The 20,471-nt window shown below is 47.6% G+C and overlaps 1 protein-coding gene across 1 annotated transcript in view; it reads right to left on the bottom strand.

Annotated features, from left to right (window-relative positions):
* The window catches only part of IGF1R (insulin like growth factor 1 receptor), a 1,701,728-nt gene that overhangs the window by 288,581 nt on the left and 1,392,676 nt on the right, over window positions 1-20,471 (bottom strand). Inside the window, exons 15-16 of the mRNA XM_069625053.1 lie at window positions 8,867-8,972; window positions 8,254-8,324 (exon numbers count right to left, since the gene is read on the bottom strand). Coding sequence (XP_069481154.1) covers window positions 8,254-8,324; window positions 8,867-8,972 — 177 coding nt within the window. The remainder of the gene's footprint in view (window positions 1-8,253; window positions 8,325-8,866; window positions 8,973-20,471) is intronic.

Here is a 20,471-nt window from a genome sequence, read left to right as displayed (position 1 = left end):
GCAAATACGAAATGGTTGCAGATAACCAGATGGGAGTTATTGCAGACTATTAACACTACCATAAAAGGATTCAATGCTATTAAGGAAGAACTAAGACCTATCCGACTGATGACCCTCCAGAACAGATATGTACTTGACATGATGACAGCGATGGATGGAGGTGTTTGCACGAAAATTGGAGAATCGTGTTGCACATTTATACCTTCGCATGACGAAGAAAATGGAACTTTGACAGAAGCCATAAGTATGCTGACAACCCTATAGAACCAGATGATCGATGAAACTGATGAAGTTGATGATGACAGCTGGTTCGGAACTCTATTCTCATGGGTCCCACAATGGATGGCAGACATATTCAAGTTTCTGGGAGCCCTGCTATTGATGATACTACTAGGATTTTGTGTTATCAAGATAATCATCACACAGTGCGAGAAAACTGCGAAGAAAGCCATAGGGATGAAGATCATGATCAATGTCAAACCAGGATGGAAGCAGAGAGACCTGACTGATGAAGAAATAAGAGAATTTGTGAAGGCCAGGGAATTTGCGACCAGAAGGAAAAAAAATTGTGTATCCCAGAAGACGTAGACATTATGAAGGAAAATGGATCTATTGCAGCACAAATGGATAATGTCAGTTTATGACCTGGAACAAAGACGAACATGTAAAAACAGCAGAAAGCCTGAAAGGAGTGATAAAAATATGGACTCCAAAGAAACACACATTCACACCATCATGTACAAACAAGGAAGACGAAGAATTGGATATAGAAGAACCAAGTAAGAGTAATCTAAAGGAAGAAGAAAAAGTGGTCGATAAACCGACCAGAGGGGTGTGTGTAAAGGAGGTCCCAAATATGGCCCACACTTCAGCCACCCATTTCGAGTTACCAGAAGCATACTCGCCAAGATACGTGTCGTATAAGGAGCAAATGAACCAACAGAGAGCCACGGTGGGGCTCTGTCCAGTACCCATCAGAAGGACATGTATACCTATTGAAGCGCCAATAACCAGACAACCGTGGGCTGCAAGGTACCCATTGAGACAACCTTACCATCAGTTAACACGAAATGAAGACTACTTGCAAACTGTCCCCCAAGAGACCCAAAGAGCCTTAATGGAAGGGGAGTGGTGATGACCCAAGGGCCTGGACAGTCATACAGATGAACATAAATGACAATCGAAAGATGACACATAAGGACGAAATGTGAAGAGTAATGATGTAATGGACTGGTAAGAAGAAACGATGTTGATATATAAAGAAACGTAACCATGAAGTGAGATGAAATATGCAACTAACTAATGCCTGTAAATAGGCTTGTAACGCAAGAAGCTAAGAAAACAGTACGGCTTGCAATGCTTAGTAGAAGAATAGACCGGCAAGCGCCAACTATATACAATTATATGTCTACCTCAAGAAGCACATTATACAAGTGCGACTCCATTTTACGAAAGCAGAATTAAGCCCAGGATGGTAGGGCCTAACAGGCCAGTATTCATGTACCAGCACAATGTCGGACGAAAGAGCGGAATTGAAACTTAGCAAGAAGCAGCTCACGGCAAGGAATTCGAGGTCAACTCCAGAAAGGAGCAGCAACTCTGAAGAAACAAAACTTAAGAGCATAGCAGCCAGCCAGTGAAGGTCAAGATAAGGAGGCCCTAGGCAGGTGGTGAGGCCGAACAAAGAATCAAATACGCAAATAGATGGAAAATGAAGCTGCTTTGCAGTGTACAGACACGTAACCAGCCAAGCGCGAAGAGGTACCAACGGCTGATGTCACCCAGAACCCGAGGATGCCATAACTTTTCCTGATAAGAAGCCACAGTTCTGAGGCCATCCTCAGCCAACTAATTGACACATAGCCCTGAAGTACTGATTGATGGAAGGGAGGCAGGGTGAATCTTGGGGCACGCAGCATTTGGGTGTCCATTCTGCATGCTGCTAATTAAAGTGGAGATTTATGTCTAGGGGTGTAACTTACCCAATCACAATGGACCAAATAATCTATGGTCCTATAGCTACTAGAACCAATGAGACGTTGTACTTGTAGTAACGTCTATCACGAGTGATGTAGAGGGAAGGGCGTAGACGCCCACCCGATAAGAGTTATCCAATCCTCACGCTCTGTTACCATATCCAGATATAGTACCTATACTTAAGTTACCTTTCCCAGCCAATAGAATTGCATGATAAACTTTTAAGTTTTACACGTCTATGATGACAAGAATTTGCTATAAAAGTTATTGTTTGCATGAAGAATTTGGAAGTTGAAGCGAGACAGGCGATCGCAGCTCTGATGATTTCCATTTGTTTCCCCGTTTTTTGTACTCGTCATTAAATGGACTTCCCTTTGCCAAACCATTTACTTGTCCTTATTGATTTGTGTTGGAGTAAGAGAATCCTGCACCCCCTCCTCCCCAAGGTGCAGATATCTCGTTTTAAGGTGCCGGAGGGCGAGCTCTGAATCTCATGGGCCCATTCAGAGGTCGCTCCGCCCTCCAGTACAATATTAACTATCGTACTCCTAATGCATAGTGCCCTTTCCACCATACTGTATGGGCACCCCTCGCTAGGGACGGAAACAGAGACTCTTCCACCAGAAAGAATGGTCTTCCCCTTTACATTTAGATGCGTGCAGGGGCGCTCCCCTGACTCTGCCCACCGGTGCCACTCCTCAGTCCCCTTTGACGTATCGACAATATTACAATTGCCTAATGAATCAGGTTTACTACGGGGGAGGATGGAGGGACGTATGAAGGAAAGGGGACTATGGACTAGGAGTATGTTTGTCACTGCAGTGAGTAACTTATAATTACTCCTACGGCCAGTCCCCGTTCCTCCATACTGTATGGGCGATTACACCTGAATGCAGCCCTCGTGAGCTCTTCAAAAGTTCTTCAAAACTGCCTGGCCAAATACTGCGTCCAATGTGGCGCCGGCATCCAAGCATTAGTGCTTGCAAAAATCTCCGAGCATAAGGACTGTATAGCCAACAAAATGGCTGCTGAGTTGTCTTGCGGCACTGGTTGAGGGGAGTCCGACGGGCGGTCAGGAGCCCCGTCGGCACCCTCGACGTTCTCGTCGTCTCCTGCGTCGGGGTCCCTCCCGACGGGCTGGTCTTCTTCCACGCCAACGCCTTGGCTTAAGACTTCGATCAGCTCCTCCTCAGAGGTTGAAGCCGAATCCACGACGACCTCCTGCCCCCCCTTTTTCTTCTCCGTCGGAGGTTTCACGGGGGTCCTGTCGATGGGCATGAAAGAGGACTCCCTCCGCGGTGGCAGGGAGACCCTGGGCCCCAAGGTCGCCACCACTGGTGTAGCCTTCACAGGCTGAGCCAGGGCCGCCGCGACTGTCTCGATAGAGGCCTTGGCCGGATGGATTAAGGCTGTCACCACCTTAGGTGCGCTCACCGCCTTCTCCTTGGGGGGAGGGTCACCGCCTCGCTCCCCCTCCGATGGGGCCTTCGAGCTCGACCGGGGTCTCTCCAGGAGCTTCGCCGGGTGCTCGGCCTTCCTCTTACCCGAGCCAGAGCGTTGGCTCGTGGTTGATGGCGCTGGGGAGGATGCGCCCTGCCTGGCGCCCGTAGAGCCCGACCGTTCGGCGCTCCCGGTGCCAGCGGACTCGCGGTGCTTGGCCTTCTGTTGGACCCCCGTCGCCGGGGCGCCCTCAAAGGTCTTAGAAGATCGCTCGGACTTCTTCTTCTTCTCGCCTGACGGGCTCTTCCCTTCCAGCCAGTTGGCGAGACGCAGATGGCGGTCCTTCATGGTCCGCTCCGACATATTGCTGCAAAACGCACAGTCCTTCTCCACGTGCGTCTTGTCCTCATGCAGGCAATAGAGGCAAAGGGAGTGTTCGTCCTCCTTAAAGACATTCTGAAGCTGGCATCCAGGGCAGACCCTGCACAGCTTTCCAGGCGTCGAGCCTCCCCTTCTTCTGGGCCATGATCGAGATGGGCCTGAGAAACTTCTGGAGTCCTCCAAAAGCGGGGCTCGACGAAATCTTCACCCTTGAGGGGCGTAGAAGAATCCGACACGGGTCCCCGTTGATCGGATAAAGAAACGGTGGAGCTTGAGGCTCTTTTGACAGAAAAAGAAAATTTTCCTAGGAAAAAACGCGAAAAAAGCACTAAAGCTCGAGAGCAATAGCACGAGGATCCCAACACTTGAACGTGCGGTAAAAATCTGAAGATGGCTGCCAGAGGCGGGGCTTAGGGAGATGGCAGTCATTGGCTGTGGTCAGTATGACACAGAGATCAGTGATTGGTTACTAAAACGAAAGACAGATCAGAAACGAAACTGATACTGATTTTTCTTTACCGAGGATTCCCAGCCCGACGACGGGGAATGAGCATGTGAATCCATGCCAGACCCCATGCTGGAGAAAGGGTTAATTTTTGTTCAGGTGCATTTTAAAGGGTAAAAAAATGGGGGCTTGCGGGGGGGGGGGGGGGGGGGGGTGATTTTCTATGGAATGGCATTAGATGCAATGGCATTCGATGGAAAGACCATAAACCGACTCTGGCTATAGGCCTTGGGCGCTGAATGTCAGGATTGACAAGGATTAAGCAGTCCGAGAGCTATTTTTTTTGTCAAGTTCCTCCGTGGTCAAGTGGAACAAGTCCTCCCCCAGCAAAAAGCAGGTTTTGAAAGCGCCCCTGCACATAGGGGTTAAATTTGGTCGCTTTGAGCAAAGCCATAGTCCTCATATCAGTGGCGATACAGATCACTCTACCTGCTGTGTCAATGTGAGCCACTGCAGACTCCATATCATCTTGGGCCACAATTTTGGCCTCTGCCAATCCAGCCTTAAAGCGCGCCTGACTGTGCTGAGAGCAAGTCCGCAATCTCCCTCCAGAGCTTCTGATTCACTGCTGCCAGCATAGTGTCCGCGTTGTCCTGGCACAGATGAAGTGTGGCATTAAAAGTAAATCTTTTTGCTTTATGATTCCAACAGCTTTTCCTCCTTCCCGAGGAGCGCTGACGTTGGAGTAGCTGACGAAATCAGTGGCTTGGAGTAGAGGGAGGCCCAGCTATGACTGATGAATGCGGTTGGGGGTGCACTGACAGAATGCCTCCACCTGCCTATACTTGGCATCCAGACATTTATTGGTAAGCTGCTTAGAGTGTGGTTTCACCCATCCCTTCTTGACACGGGATTCTACATCCTTTTGCAGCGGGATGCCATTTCTTGTAGACAGGCGAATGGTCAGCACTTCAGCCAGAATACCCGTTTTAGGTTGCTCGACTTGAGGCTGTGGAATCCCCAGGTATTCTGCTATACCCGCCAGCCTCTCGTGGAAAGCTTTGGTCAACAACGGCATATCCTGGTCCTTCTCCTCGTCCATGTCCCCGCTGTGTCCTGCAGGTGGGAGCTGCATACTGACCCTGTGCGGGTGTGGTCAGGCATGACGTGGACAGGTCCCCGGAGAGGTCCAGTCAACCTAGACGTGCATTCCCATGCCTGCTTTCCAGAAGGGGGAATCTCCAGGCGAGCCGCCATTTTGTCCAGCCTGGCGGCCATTGAGTCATGCCCCGCAACATGTGCCTGCTGCATGGTGCTTGAAGAGCTGGACCCAGTCTCCGCTGCACGCTTAGAAGAGAAGGCTTGAACCTTCCCTGCACCTCAGGTATAGACCTGGAAGGCGGAGTGCCCTCGGCCATGATGCCGGTAGTGCTGCGTGTAGGCGACCCCTTGGGAGTGGCCCCGGTAGTAGAGCAAAGCCCTTCAGGGAGGGCCCCAGTAGAAGAGCCTTGTGGCCACTCAGCGGTGGGACCGGGAGAGTCTTGCAGCCCTCTACCTGTTGGCAGGTAGCTCTGGGAGCCTCAGTCTCCTTGCTGGTCTTAGGACCTGGAAGGCCCCTCCCACTCGGGCGCTTCCCTGGGAATGAGTCACCCTTGCGGGGTGCAGAGGAGAAAAGGGCACCTACCTTGGACCTGGTCTTCCTCCTCACGTACGTTTTGAGGTCCTCTGGAGGTGATCTCTCGAACAGCTCCCTCCACCTGGCCAAGCGATTGAGAGCTTGTGGGGTCAAGGCGTCGCACGTGGAACAGCCGTCCCAGCCGTGGTTGGGGCCAAGGCACCGGAAGCAGAGCGCTTGGGGGTCCGACATGTGGAAGGAACCCTCGCAGGCCGGACACCTGCTAAAACCTGCTGTCGTCGACATGCGCCGGGTAGGAGCATGGGACCAGAGGACAGAGTCTTCTCTGACAATCTAGGAGAAAACAGAGAGAGAAGAAAAAACTTTAAAGTTTTCGGGGAAGAGCACGTGGAATTACAAGGCCGGAGGCCTGACCCAGGAACTCTGGTGAAGTGGTCCGTTGCCGTCGACGTGAAAAAGAGGGTTAGGGGGTGGCCCCGTGGACAGAGTCAGGGGAGCGCATGCTCCTAGGGCCATGCCCCTGCATGCATCTAAATTTAAAGGGCAACACCATTTTATCTGGTGAAAAAGGTCCTGTTTCCCGCCCCTAGCGAGGGACGCCCATACAATATGGAGGAAAGGGCATGGGACGTAGGATAGGACTATGCCTCCCTTCCCATGGCTTCTCTCTATGGTGTCTGCAGTTCTGTAGAGGGTCCCAGACACTGACCTTTCTCTTCTCCTGCTCAGGCAGACCTGGTTCACTTGCCTGCCAGGTACTGCGACAACAAAGATTGTTTAATGTTTCCTTCTCCTGTGGGTCCCGGACCGGAGCTTCCTTACTTCTACTTGGATTATATTCAGCAGTGTCTTCTTTACCCCTGTTGCATGGGTCAAATATTCTCTTTGCCCCTCCTATGGCCCCCACCAGCCGGCTCAACAACCCGGTACCTGTAAGGGTTGTACCAGTGTCTGGCGGTCCTTTGGTAGCTCTGCTAAACACTCCTCCAGGTTTCTCTTGGTCTCCTGTACCTCTATGGGCGCTGCAGCGCTTCACCACATGTCCTGCTGTGCAGAGATCCCTCTTGCGGGCTTCCCTTCCTCCCTCATGGCTCAGCAGCGTGCCCTGGTGTGTAGGCTGTGTGTCCTCTCCGCGGAGCATGGTCAGCCTGCTTCTTTCGCTGGTCGGTCTGCTTCTGGTGTGCTCTGCTTGGTCCTTCCACTGCGGACCGACTAGGGACGCTTCCAACTCCTGGGCCAAGTACCGTGGAGACTCTTTCGGTTCTTCGCCCTTCTTGCTGACTTTGAATCTCGTGGTTCCTCTAGAGTGGGCTCAACTCCCTCTTCAAGACTTGTCCTATTTCTACTGTGGTTTCTCCTATGAGAATTCTTGAATCACTAGAAGGCTCAATGCTTTTGTTGGAAGTGCTCTTCATGGCTCTTTACCTCCTCCTCGACCCAGTACCTATCTCAGTAATCTCACTGAGATGTATTTAGGTTCTTTTACATACCAGTACGTTGCCCCTTCTGAATGTGACCGAGATACATGGGGTAACAGGGTAGGGCTACGTTAGGGAAGGTGGTTTAGGGTGTGGAATACCTCATTCTCTCCAGATAGTCATCCCTAGTAACATAGGGGGGATCCGTTCCCATGAGATCCACCCATTGAGTCTGGGGGTGCAGGGGTTGGGGGACTATGAGGTAGCAGCCTCACCTCCCTGGTCTCATGAGAAGGGGCTCCCCCTATGGGAAAAGGGACGACGTCCAAGGATTCGGCACTCTGGTTAAAAACAATCATTTTGGTTCTGTAAAGGTTAGGTTGTACTATTAGAAATGCGAATGTATGTCCTACGCAGATGTGAAACAGTCAGAGCAAAATACATGCTGCATAAGCAACCCTCATATTATATGACGGTTAGTAAATAATTTTCTTGAGTTGACATGCTAAAAGCCACACACAAACTGTAGATAAACTCTGCTTTTCAAACTTTCATGCCTTTGTACATCAAAAACACATGTATTGAAATGATTTGGTTTACAATCTGATCCAGCTTCTTCAAGAGCTAGCCTTTTTTCACATGACAGGATGTTTGGGAATGAACGGCCAGCACCTTTATCCCAGTAACACCATTTAGGATTTAAACTTCTGTACCATGACAAACTTCTTAAGTTTTTTCAGCTCTACTGTACATTTGGCTACAACGGCCATAGTTAGTTTACATTGCAAATGTAGGGAGCACCTCAAAGGAGGAGTCATAAAATGTGTATTCTGACTTAGGAAAGAGGAAAGTCACACACAGAGGTTTTTGTTTACAATGGTAATTTGGAGTAAGAAGCTGGGCATACAATGGTACATGTGCACGTAAGACACTCTACTCCCAAACCAGATACTCACTTTCTGCAGCACTGAAGTATTCAGGGTTCACAGATGCATACAGCACTCCATTTCCAAGCCTGTCACTGTTTCTGTTATGTGGTGGAAGATTAAGGAGGGGACAAAATCATTTGTTACACATTTGCAAACATGTTTTGCACAGCCGCATTTCACGTTCCTTCTCACTTGCATACATATTGTCGTTTCTCCCCCAACTCCTTTTACTAAATTCCATCACTATGGCTAGCAGGAAAACGTTTACAGGGAATATTTTAACAAAGTTTCAATTGACCTTCCCAGAGTCGCAGTACACAATTGAAGGTTGATGTCCCTCCCCCGCCCTTTATTAATCTTATTGGCTAGATTGCTCGTTATGCTTAGGCAGCATTTTCAGACTTTCAAGAGGGCTATGACCTGAACTAGTGCAGGACCACTCTGACTCCCACATCTCACTAACCAGGGACATGCTGGACTTTTATCTCTTTGGTGGGTACGGAAGAGGCAAGGTGACAAATGCCTTCTGAAAGCAACTATATGATATGCAGAATGTACCAAACTAAACTCATCATTGTGTCATGCAGATGAAATGCTGGTGTTCTGCCACACGTGAATTCCATATGAATCTTCTTCTTACCGTTTCTTGTTTATGTAATACAGGCTCGTACAGATCCCTAGAAGGATCAGCAGGGCAGACAATGGCAGCATTATCACCAGATACAGAAAGTTCTCGTAGTCAGGCGCTAAAGAGAAAAAGAGATAAGATTTCAGTAAAATATACACCTGTTGTGGCCAGACTGTTGGTCATTTAACATGAAGGAGTTTAAACAAAATCAAAAAAATAACCATGTACTGCACACCAGTGAAAACCAACGTATGCACAATACACCTCTGCATAGTGGATATCCTATGAAGGCATGTACACTTGTTGCCCTCACTATGGTGATGAGGCACTTCTTACCCAACACACTTCTATTCCTTACTGCTTCACAAAGTCAAATTGCAGAATAAAAATGCCACTGTTCTAACTTTCTTTCTCGTGATGCCTAGCCCCACATGCCCCGGGTGGCGAAGTAAAAAAACAGGTGTCCACTTACAATAATAGAAATAGAGTTAAGGATGCAAAGGTTTAACAGTCAAATGGCGTAGCACAGCCTTCCATTCTTGGCCTCACCCGTAAAGAATTAGGTTTCTGACAACAAGGAAGGTTTATGTATGATGTATAATGCACTGACACAGCAAACACAATTGCTTCTAGGAATGGATAAGTGACAGATCAGAGACAGACAACTAAATTTAGTGACAAAAACAATGGTATATTGATCAAATAGTCATGTTTACCACGGCTTATGAAATACAAGAACAGAAGAGTTTGGTTTGACCTAAAGAGTTTAGGTTTTTTTTTTTTTAAATTTGTTATTATTACAGTGCGTTACAGTTTAAAAATATAAAGTTTTCACAACATCATGCATAAAATTAATTCAATTTACACCAATGATTTATCTACACAGGCCTTCGTAAGGCTTTTGCAGAGTTAAATCATATCTGAATATCGACATATCAAAGGTATGAAAACGTCAAAATAAATCATCATATTGCGTATAGCAATAAAACAATGAATATCAATAAACATAATGGAAAACAATACAACAGTTTTAAAAAATCGACATTAGTCAACAACCTTAAATCTTAAAAATCAAAGACCTTGTATGTATTGTGCACAAATTGCCATGTCTTCATCTAAACATGCAGGATTACGTGTAGAATCCTCTGTCCTTTATCATTTGTCGCAACAGAGAGAGATGAGAGAGTTAGGCCGACACACACGCGGGAGGCCCCCTGTATGGAGAACTGTTAGAAAAGATTCCTCTTTACTGCACCTTTCCTTCCATTTCTATGGACCCCCCAAACTGTTCACTTTTATTTTTGTATCTGACCTGTTCTTTTTACAGTACAGTGAAGCCTTAAGCTTCACTAGTCTGGCTTTTGCTCATCTGTTATGGGGAAACTGACATGTCCTTCAGGCTGTCAGTACTGGGAAACATTGTTTCCCTTAGTCATGTTACTTTGTTACAACTTTTAGTAACTTGCTATCGTTGTACATTGCAGTATAAAGGGGTACTTTTTCTTTAGCCCTAGACGAACACTAGACGATTATTGGTTACTCTAGGTGTGCTTAATGGACAAGCTGGTGTCAGCAGTGACATTTTATAATTTTTTTGTGCAATTAGTTTTAGCCTTACCGCGTTTGGCTACTAACTGTGGCTAATCGTCAAACATGGCCATGTGACAAGGTTTTTCGCATGTCCTTTGGCCATCTTGTCTTTTAGCCTTCTTCCTGGCTTGTGAGGCCAGGAAAATCATAATATGGACTTCCAGTGCCAGGGAAAGCAGAGGCTTTTGGCAGGCTACTGGAGGGCTATGTGTGTTTGCTGCCAAGAAGTGGGATCGGACTGTCTGGTCCCAATCCACAAACTGGTTCCAGTGTGCCTGAGTGGTATGCATGAGTTTTGCATCCAGTGGTCGTGATTGGACCCCCGCTGGGGTGTGTGTATGTGGGGGGCAGATCTGCCATTTGCTAGTGGGAGCTGCAACCCTTACATGGCTTTTAGGATAAGAAGAGGACCCCTGCACTCCCTCTAGGGATCCTTCAAGAAACTGAAGGAGCCAAGACACTTGTCCAGGTACAAGACTTGCGAGGAGACTGTGGACCCGTTGGAAGGCTTGGCAACCAACTTCTGCTGCTGCCCTGGTAGAGCCCTGTCCTGTGGAAGATCTACAGCAGTCCTGCGAAGAAGCTGCGATCCATTCTTGATGTCAGCTCGGAGTCCTACGAAGATCCTTCGAAAGTGACCCAGGACCGCCGAGTGGCTGACCAGCTCTGAGTTTGGGCTACTATGCTGTAGACGTTGCTGTTCCAATTTGAGGTCTTGACGTTGGGGGATCTTCTGCTTGTGCAATAAGTTACCTCTACGGAACTTCGTGGTCCTAGCATCAAGGGGACCCAAGATACGAGGGAAAGTCTGACTGCGGCAAGTGAATCTGTTTACGTCGCTGTGCGTCGGTGGCCGTCGGAAACTGATTACTTGCATCCAGTTCTGTCCGGAGAGCCGCCCTGCATCAAGTTCTTTAGCATTTCTTCTCTGGAAGACCTTGCACCAGCAATAGTCCACGACCGGAGAACTGCTCGAACCTGCAACCACTGGGAATCAAGGGCTGAGGCTGATGGCTAAAAGCGACCTTGGACTTTCTTCAATCGACCTGTCAAGTCTCATGAAGAATCGGAGTAAGGGGGCTGAGTTATAGTGATACTTACCTGCTCCCCTAGAAACATTTAGATTACTTTGGCTTTGCCATTGCTTGAACACACAAGCACTGCGAAAGTAGTTGGGAACTTGTTAGCTAGGTTAACTTGTCCCCTGACACTCAGAACTGTTAACTGGACCCCAGAGAACCTACCTTCATTTTTTCCAGCTTCACAAAACTGTATGGAACTTTGCTGAACATTTGGGCACAAGGCCCCATACTTCTTAGGGATGGACTTCTGAAGTTTGGATTGAATCTCTGTCCCTTTTTAGAGGTTTGTTCTGTGTTTTGCCTTACTCCAGTAATTGTATAAATGTATCTAGTTTTTTTTGTGCTATATTTCTTTTTTTATTTTAATAATTTTTATTGTATAAGGTTATAAAGGTAATACATATTTTAGCAATTAAAGACTTTGGGAGGAGTTTGTGCCAAAATAGAAAGTAAACAGAAGTTGATAATATTAACCAGCGACGAAGTCAATCAATACACAAATCATGCATAAAACAGATTGGATCATGTAACATATTTTAACTTGTATAATAGATAAAGGTAGTATTAATTTAACATTGAATATAGTAACCAGTCTGCAAATAGTAGATTAGGGGAAATAAGAGTGGACATATGGGGAGACAAACAATTTGACTGACAAAGACAAACAAGAGAAAGAGGGAAGTGAGGTGGGGTGGTGGGTATAATGCATTATTTAAACAAACTTTTCTTACCACTGTAATCAAAATACATGACAGGCATTTGAATAAGAGAAAGATCACCTGGCTAGAAAATTAGGTATGAATACAGGTGTTCACTAACCATGTGCAATAGCATTGAAACAATTAAGATAACGGATGAAAAAATACCATTTACCATTATATTTAGGAAGAGTATTATGATTATTTGCCAGGCAAAGCTCAATTTTTTGAATATGACAAATGGAGTTCCACCATCCTCTGGTAGAAGGATTGGAAGTCAAGTATTGAGTGATAATATTACCGGTTAGTAGTGTGAGAAACCTGAAGGTGTCTCACCCGCTAGTCCCTGGAGATCTGTCATCCAGGTGGCCAGGATACAGGCATCACTATTGGATCCAGTTCCTGGGGGTGGACCAGTGGGGGAGGATCACCTGGATGGCGGGTCTTCGGGGAGTGGAAGTGGTGGGACACCGACGGGCGAGACGGAGTACCCTTTTCCTTCATACCCCTTTTCCCCATCCTATCCGGTAGGATACTTAGAAGCTCTACTCCTCCCCCCTTTTCAACACAAACACTTTCCTACACTGTGAAAGACAAGGGACTAACACCAGAGACGTTTACTTGACATATCCCAACACAAGGGTCAGGCAGAGTCAGGCAATTAACCTTAACGCACACCTGACTTCCCTTTCCCCTTCCCCACAGGGATAAAAGGCAGAGCACGAGAGCACATTTTGAGCAAGTCCGAACACACGAGAAAACAACAACAGAAGACCGGCAGTTCAAATGGAAGAGAAAGACGGCGAGACCTGGAGGGACGACGAAGGTGGGAACTGCCCTTGCTTTTTTCAACTCAGACCCGCGAGGCCTCCAAAAGTAAAATCTTAAGACCGGGAAGTCCAGCAGGCGTGAGGAGCAGCAGATGTCAATGGTACACGGTTGCCTCCCGCATTGATAACGAAGGCGGAGAGGCAAGCTGGCTACCGCGGTAATATCCTCGACTCCAAAGATCAGAGAAGACAACGGGTTCAGCACAGCAAGTGAGTCGGAGGAAGTCGATAGCAAACCGAACTGTGTTGAGCCCAAGGTTACAAGTAGCAACATTTTGAATGGAAGGAATTTGAAAGAGAAAGAACTTGCTTGCGTGGGTTTGAACTTTAAATAAATCCCAGTTGAGGTCCAGGTGCAGAGGGGTCCGGCGCCACCTGGGCGATCACTCAAAGACTCTGGCCAGGACCTGTATTGAAACTACCCGAACCAGAAGGCCCAAGGGAAAGGGTGGCGTGAGGCGTCAGAGTGGTCGTACAAGGGTCACATCAAATCCCTTGTACACTCGAAAGTCTCTGGCCCGTTGCCAGAGGGAAGCTAGGGGAAGGGAACCCCGCTTTCTGATGAAAATGAGAAATATATGAACTGTGTTAGAAATATATGAACTGTGTTAAAGAAAGGCCGTACTGAAACCGATGGAGGGAGGCCCAAACTGCAAGGAGGATCCAAGCCAGGCAGAGGGAGATCTGGGGCAAAGAGCAATCACCCAAGGTGCAAGATCACAGAGAACTTTTGTTTGTCATTTTGAATCAGCACGCCTTCTAAGGCAAGAGAATTTTGCAGGAAAGAGACTTAGCCTCTGAAGGTCTTCGATATCGTTGAACTGGAACTGTGAACCTCGTGCTGACGAGGCCAAGGAGTGTGCTGTGCTCAGAAATCCCACGTTGTCCCATGCTTAAAACATGGGGATGGGAGACCCAGAATCATTTTGTGAACACTTTTTTCTCTCTAATCAACATTATCCACACTCTTTGTAATTTAGCAGTAAGGACTGGCTATAGTTTTTTTAGTATAGGCCCTTTTTATTTAACAAGATGCCACTAGGACTGCCTTATTATTTTTTAATGGTCGTAGCTTGCTCCAATACTAGATTTAGGTTTAGATTAGCCATTTTCCTCACCCATTATACAGTTTAATAAACACCCTTGTAGATCACTTGTGTCTGTCTTTACTGGTGCCACCATGAGTTCCTTACAGTAGTACCTGTTTGTCTAAGTGTGTTCCTTGACTATTTCACTGTGTGTGCTTATTGTGGACCCCTTACAAGCTCACCGCCTCTTGAGACTTAGCCTAGACCACTTGGCTTGCTACCTTAAACTGGTTTGGCTACAGCTCCCAGAGTTGTCCCTGTCACAATACTAGGTTGGCCTTCTATACATCTGTCCAGCAGGCCAGAGGATAGAAAATCAGTCCTAACAAACTCGTGGACAGCGGTGGGATGACCCTCTCCAATTAACATTTAGGTGTTTAGTGGGTGAGGATCAGAATTGGGTACCTCAGTATTGTACACTGGTAGAGTGTCTGTATAACACTTACACAGTACACTGTGATCTTTGACTGCCTTGTAGTTGACATTCACCTATTAGATTTGATAATATGGAAACAATTACTTCCACTACTTTAAGTTCTTCAAAAGTGGATCACTTGAAAATTAGTCTAGTGACAGAGGCCCGACAGTCTCTGGCACTAAAGCTGATCGAATGGTACAACTTCTTGATATTGAGTGTACCTCCCCTTACTAATGGTACGGATAGTGGAGCAGGGGCTGGACCCAGCAACAGTAATGGAGTTTCAGGGGCTGGATCCATTAACACTAAAGGAGTTGCTGCCACTACAGCTACTAATGTTGAGGATGAGGAAAAGAGGGTGAATCCTTGGGACTATATTCTGTTACAACCTCAGAGGCTGAGGCAATTTTAGCCTTAACAATTGTGAAGCTCAGGCTCAATGAGAAAGAGCTTGTGTTTAACTTGGCTAGGTTAGACTTTGAAAGAATTGAGAGGCAGAAGACAGATCACCAGATGGAGTCGGCCTAGCTTCAGGCTTCACAGGGTTCTTCCAGAGGATCTGGAGATTGTTCTGGGACTTCTTCACATCTAAGATTCCCAAATGATTTGCTCAATGCCTATGAGGAGAAGAATGAAATAATGGATTGGCTTGTATATTTTGAGTATACATGTTAAGTACAAGGAGTGAGTCATGCTGGCAGAATTGCATGGTTGCTCAGTGGACTGCCCCATTATGGCTGCAGTGCCATTATGGAAATGTCAAAAGCTGAGAGGCAAGATTTTGCAAAACATTAGCAAACTCATCTTATATTTTGGGTAGACTCTGCCCAATACTTGAGAAGATTTAGAGAGTACAAGAAAAGAAGAATGTATGGCTTATGTTACTTTTGTTAAATATTCTTTGAACAACTTGTGTGGTTGGGTAGAGGGTTATCAGGTTACCTTTGAGGGCATGATTAATTTGGTCATGCTTGAGCATATTTTTGCCTCTTGTTCCCCAAAGCTTAGGCAGCATTTGGGTGACTCTAAGGAGTTAAAGGCAAAGAGGTTAGCAGTGTCTGCTGACGTATGGGTCTCACACAGTGTATCCCATCAGGACAAGCCTGCTCAGGTAAGCAGGAGGAGGGAAAGAAGCAAAAGAGAAAGAGGGTGGGGGTACTGATAAAACTTTGTCCAAGAAGGCCCACAAACGGTTTAATAAGGGGAAGTCACAAAAGTCAGGTCAGGGTAATGGGACTAATCCTCCCAAGCATGAGGGTAGTTTCTCTAAGCCTCCCTATGCCCCGAGACCCAGTGGGACTTGTTACACTTATGGAGCCAGTGACCACAAGAAGGGGTACCCCAGGTGTAAGGTTAAGACCTCTGGGTCCACCCTGCAAGTCTGGCCTTCTCTCGGTATGAGGAAGAAGAGATTGCAGGGGTATCCTTCCCTTTAGATTCCTTCCCCACAGGTGAAGAGTCTCAAGATAGACTAGATTCCTTGGAATCTAGTAGTGCTGGAGCTTCTTCTCCCATCCCAGACCTGTCCCTTAGTCATAATTCTTCTGAGGATAGTGTTCAAGTAGCAGGTGCAAATACCTCTACCGTTAGGAACACTGGCCCCAGTCCTAGCGATTTAGCTTCCTCCATGGTAAGCCCACAGGTTCTGGCTAGAGATCCTGTGAAGGATACTCAGTTGGCTCATAGGCCATCTCTCAATGTTCCAGTAGCACCTGTCATTAGAGGTGGGAATAGAGAAATGGTTAGGGCATCTGTCAATGTTAGGTGGTTCCTAGAAGAATTCTGGGTGAGATAAGTCTTCAAGACTTGGGTCCTAATAGACACTCACGAGACCCCTCAAGCACTTGGTCTCAGAATCAGTTTGCCTTAACCAAACCTACGGGAAAGCCTCGGCTTAAGGGGAAACCCATGGCTAGAGGAGGCAGAGGGAAGGAGAATATTCCCCCTGTCCTACCTACAACATCTGTTGAGGTAGTTGGTAAAGTCCATATTCCAAGTTTGGAAGAAGGACCCCCAGAAAATTCTGGATCCTATGGGACTCTTGAGCTACCTAGCATGCTGGTAGAGGAGATCCCTAGGAGAGTGAGAAAAAAAGAAAACCATCATGGATAGGCCTATGGAGTAAGAACTGTTTCCAATGGGAGGGTTGCCCTTCAGTGAAGCAAATAATTCAACAGGAAGGTGGGTTACTGACTGGAAAGTAAGCCCACAGAGCCCACCAGTGAAAACCTTGAGAGGTTGGAGGTTTCTCAGGATGTGAGGCTCTTCCTCCTGCAGTTGGTGTGTGACATCCCCCTTGTGGATCATCCTAGTGTCAGGATACCATCAGAGTTTTGTAACACAAATTCCCACTGGCCCATGATGGGGGTCCCAGAAGAAATCCAATGTAGGAGTCTAACGATCTGTCACCAGGTTGACAGGTGCGAGACAGGAATTCAGTTACTTCAGAATTCACTTTTAGGAATTTACTAATTTTACCTGAAGTCAGGCCTAATTTGATTAGCCCTTTGACTTTGGAGACCTCAGGCAATAGTTACAATTGGTGATTGCTAATCACAATCCCATATGTCCTTGTGCCACCCCACCGTAAATGACTGACAATCAGTCATTGACACCTTACTGAATGACAGTGCCAGAGATAGCTCCTCTGCTGTGCTCAGTAGTGGTCAGACCCATTGAAAGGAGGGTGAAGTGACATGTCAATTGTCACTGAACTGTCATCCACAGGAAGATGGTCTGAGAGAGAGACTTGTCAAAGCTCTCTTAAGTTTGATTGGAGCCTCCAGTTAGCGCCAGAGAAGGGGGTGGGACCTTCTGTCAAACTTACTTTGTAAATCCCTGAACACATGTGGGTGGCCTGGGCTTTGCCATGTTTCACAGCTTGGCAGGGTAAACTTGGTGGACCTGTACAGGTTACTATAAAGTTAACTATGAATAGCGTGGAGAATTCTATCTTGGGGGATAGAATTGGAGCCCTGCTTATGGTTACAGAGAGGGAGCTCGAGAAATCTGTGCGACTCCCTGCCCTGTGCCAAAGCAGTCGATCTACTGGCTTCTGTGAGGGTGACCTAGATTCTGCTTAGCTGTCCCCACATCAGCAAGGGGAGCTGGGGATTTTGCTGAGGCAATCTCCGCCCTTGTTGTCACTGAAACCCCTGATAGCAGGTTGGTGTAAACCAGACTGCATTATGGGAGGTGAACCCACCAAGTTTGGGTTTTGTGGTGGACCAAACAGACCAAACAATAAGTTCTGACTGTTGGTTTGAGATCAACCCTGTGTTGGAACAAGGGGTGTTTGAGCCCTCTAGCTGCCAAGAGTCCAGTTCTGAGGATCCGAAGGAGCATACAGGTACAGCCAGTTTGGGATTCTGTAAGGACACCAGAGCTATGTACTCTGTCCACAAGACAGGTACACACTCCCCACTAAGAGTTAACAACTTGGTGGCACAGCTCTGTACTGAAAAGTACAGCAGCCTTTTTGATCTCTCTTCAGGGCATGGAACCATATCCCTGCCAGTCTATGCTAAGAAGGAGACAGCAGTTTCGACCTTTTTGATTTATTTATTTATAATGCGCCTATACACCATGTGGTTCAAGGTGCAACCAGGCAATGGAGGGGAACAAGGAAGGACAAGACAAACAATCTTACTAAGCTTTTTATCATTTAGATTGTGCAAGTGTCCGCAGACAAGGCATGCAGGGGAGAGGAAACGAGCGCAGTGTACCCAGAGCAGCAGAGCCCGAAGTTAAGTGCAATGAATGCTGGGAAATCACAAACCGGAAGTGCAAGGGAGGCCAGGCGGCAGTGTGGGAAGTCCAGCTGGCAAGTGCTGGAGGAGTGGACAAGGGGCAGGGGGCACGGTGCTGGTGTCTTGTGAGACACAGAAGAACACCACACAGTCAGTCAGCAGAAAAGGTGCAGGAGCAAGGGAAAGATTAGCAGGGGAGAGGAATAGAGAAAGAAGAGGAGAAAATGAAGGTCTTGAGGAGCTTCCGGAACTTAAGGAGATCCAGCTCAAGGCAGAGAGAGGCAGTTAAGCCGTTCCAGAGGAAGACACATGCAGAGGAGAGAGATCTACCCACCTCACCCCCCAGTGTCTGCTCGGAGAAGCGACTCATCCGCAGAGAATTAGAAGTAGACGAGCAGAGGGCTCTAGTAGGAAGGTGCTTAGGAAGACAAAGTTGGAGATAGCGTGGGTCCCTGTCCTAGAAAGCCTTGTGGACGATGCAGAGGGTCTTGAACTTGATCCTTGCAGTCACTGGGAGCCAGTGGAGGGATTTTAGGGCCGGAGAGATGTGGCCCCTGGGCTTGAGGCCAAGAATAAGTCTTGCAGTCCTGCTGGAGTTGTACAGGGTGAAGAGAAGAGTTAGGCAGATTAAGAAAGAGGCTGTTGCAATAGTCCAGCCTAGAGAGAACCAGGGCTCTGTAGACAGTGTGCTTCTGGGGGAAGGTAAGAAAGGGGAGAATACCTCTAAGGAGGTGCAGCTGCAAATGCTCCTTCGTCGAAAGGTCTGTGATGTGAAGAAAGAAGGCGAGAGTGGAGTTGAAGATGACCCCAAAGCGTTTTGCCTCTCAAGTGGGTGAGGGCAGAGGGCCCAATTAGGCTGGCCAGAGTGGGAGAGAAAAAGCAGGTGCAGGGGTCCCAATGAGAAGGATGTCAGTCTTACTGGCATTAAGGCAGAGATCATTAGAAGCGCACCATGCCTAAATAGCGTATAGATCGTCAGGGATGAGCAAGCCGAGGTTAGCCTGAAGGAGAGCTGCATGTCATCTGCCTAACACTGAAAGTTAGAGGCAAAGTTAGAGATCAGGTGGGCCAAAGGGGCCAGGTAAACATTGAAAAATCAGGAGGAGAGGATATGGCCCTGGGGGATGACCACATGTGGAGAGGGAGGTGGTGGAGAGGAAGGACTCAAGTTGAACCTGGGAATGTTGGTCCAAGAGGAAAGAGGACCGCGCCAGAGCCTGATCTGTGATGCTCAGGGTATTGCACGAGTTATCAGGATGTTGTGGTTGACCATGTCAAAGGCAGAGGATAGGTCAACGAGAATGAGGACAGAGGGAGAGCTAGAGTCAAGGTTAGAGAGATCATCTTCACACGTGTTCAGGAGAGCAGTTTCTGTGCCTCTAGCTGCTTGAAGCCAGGCTGATGGTCATGGAGACAACCAACAGATTCGGTGTGGAGGGCTAGCTGGGAGATAGCCAACTTCTCCAGGAGTTTGCCCAGGAAAGGAGTGATAGAGATCAGGCAATAGTTTGCCGGAATGGGGGGGTCGGAAGAAGGCTTTTTTATTAGGGGGTGGACTAGGCTGTGCTTGAGAGGGGATAACTCCAGTGGCGAAAGAGTGATTGCAGAAATCAGCCAAGGCTGGAGCGAGAGAACCAATGGAGAGAGGGAGGGGAGGAGGCCAAGGAGGGCCTGAAAGAGGTAGAGGGCGAGAGAGGAGAAAAGGCAGGGAGTGCGGACAAGATATCCTGGGTTTTAGTGGTAAAATGAGAGGCCAGAGCCGTGCAGAGGGCCTAGGAAGGTGTAGAAGAGGGAGATACTGTAGAAATGTTGGCCAGCACATTGCAGAATTTGAATAGTTCAGCTGTGTTGCTGGAGGCCGCAGAAATGTAGGCTTGAATATGGACCCTCTTTTTAGAGAAGGTGGAGAGCCTGTATTGCCTTTGGAGAAGGCGGCAGGCCAGTTTGTCAGAGGGTGAACCAGAAGTCTCCATTTCCGTGAAGCTGCTCTGCACTTGCATTTCAGAGCTGCCAGATCGGGGTCGCACCAAAAGTTGCACTTTTTGTCAGGCTTCAAGAGGATCTTCATGACAGGGGCAAGGATGTCCAGAGTGTTAGAGATAGGAAGGTGATGGTTGGAAAGTGCTGTGTCAGGATGTGAGTCAGCCGCAGGAGTAGGAGGT

This window comes from Ambystoma mexicanum, chromosome 11 (genome assembly GCF_040938575.1).
Source record: "Ambystoma mexicanum isolate Mex_15411 chromosome 11, UKY_AmexF1_1, whole genome shotgun sequence".
Lineage (NCBI taxonomy): Eukaryota > Metazoa > Chordata > Amphibia > Caudata > Ambystomatidae > Ambystoma > Ambystoma mexicanum.
This window is presented reverse-complemented; position numbering and strand designations above follow the sequence as displayed.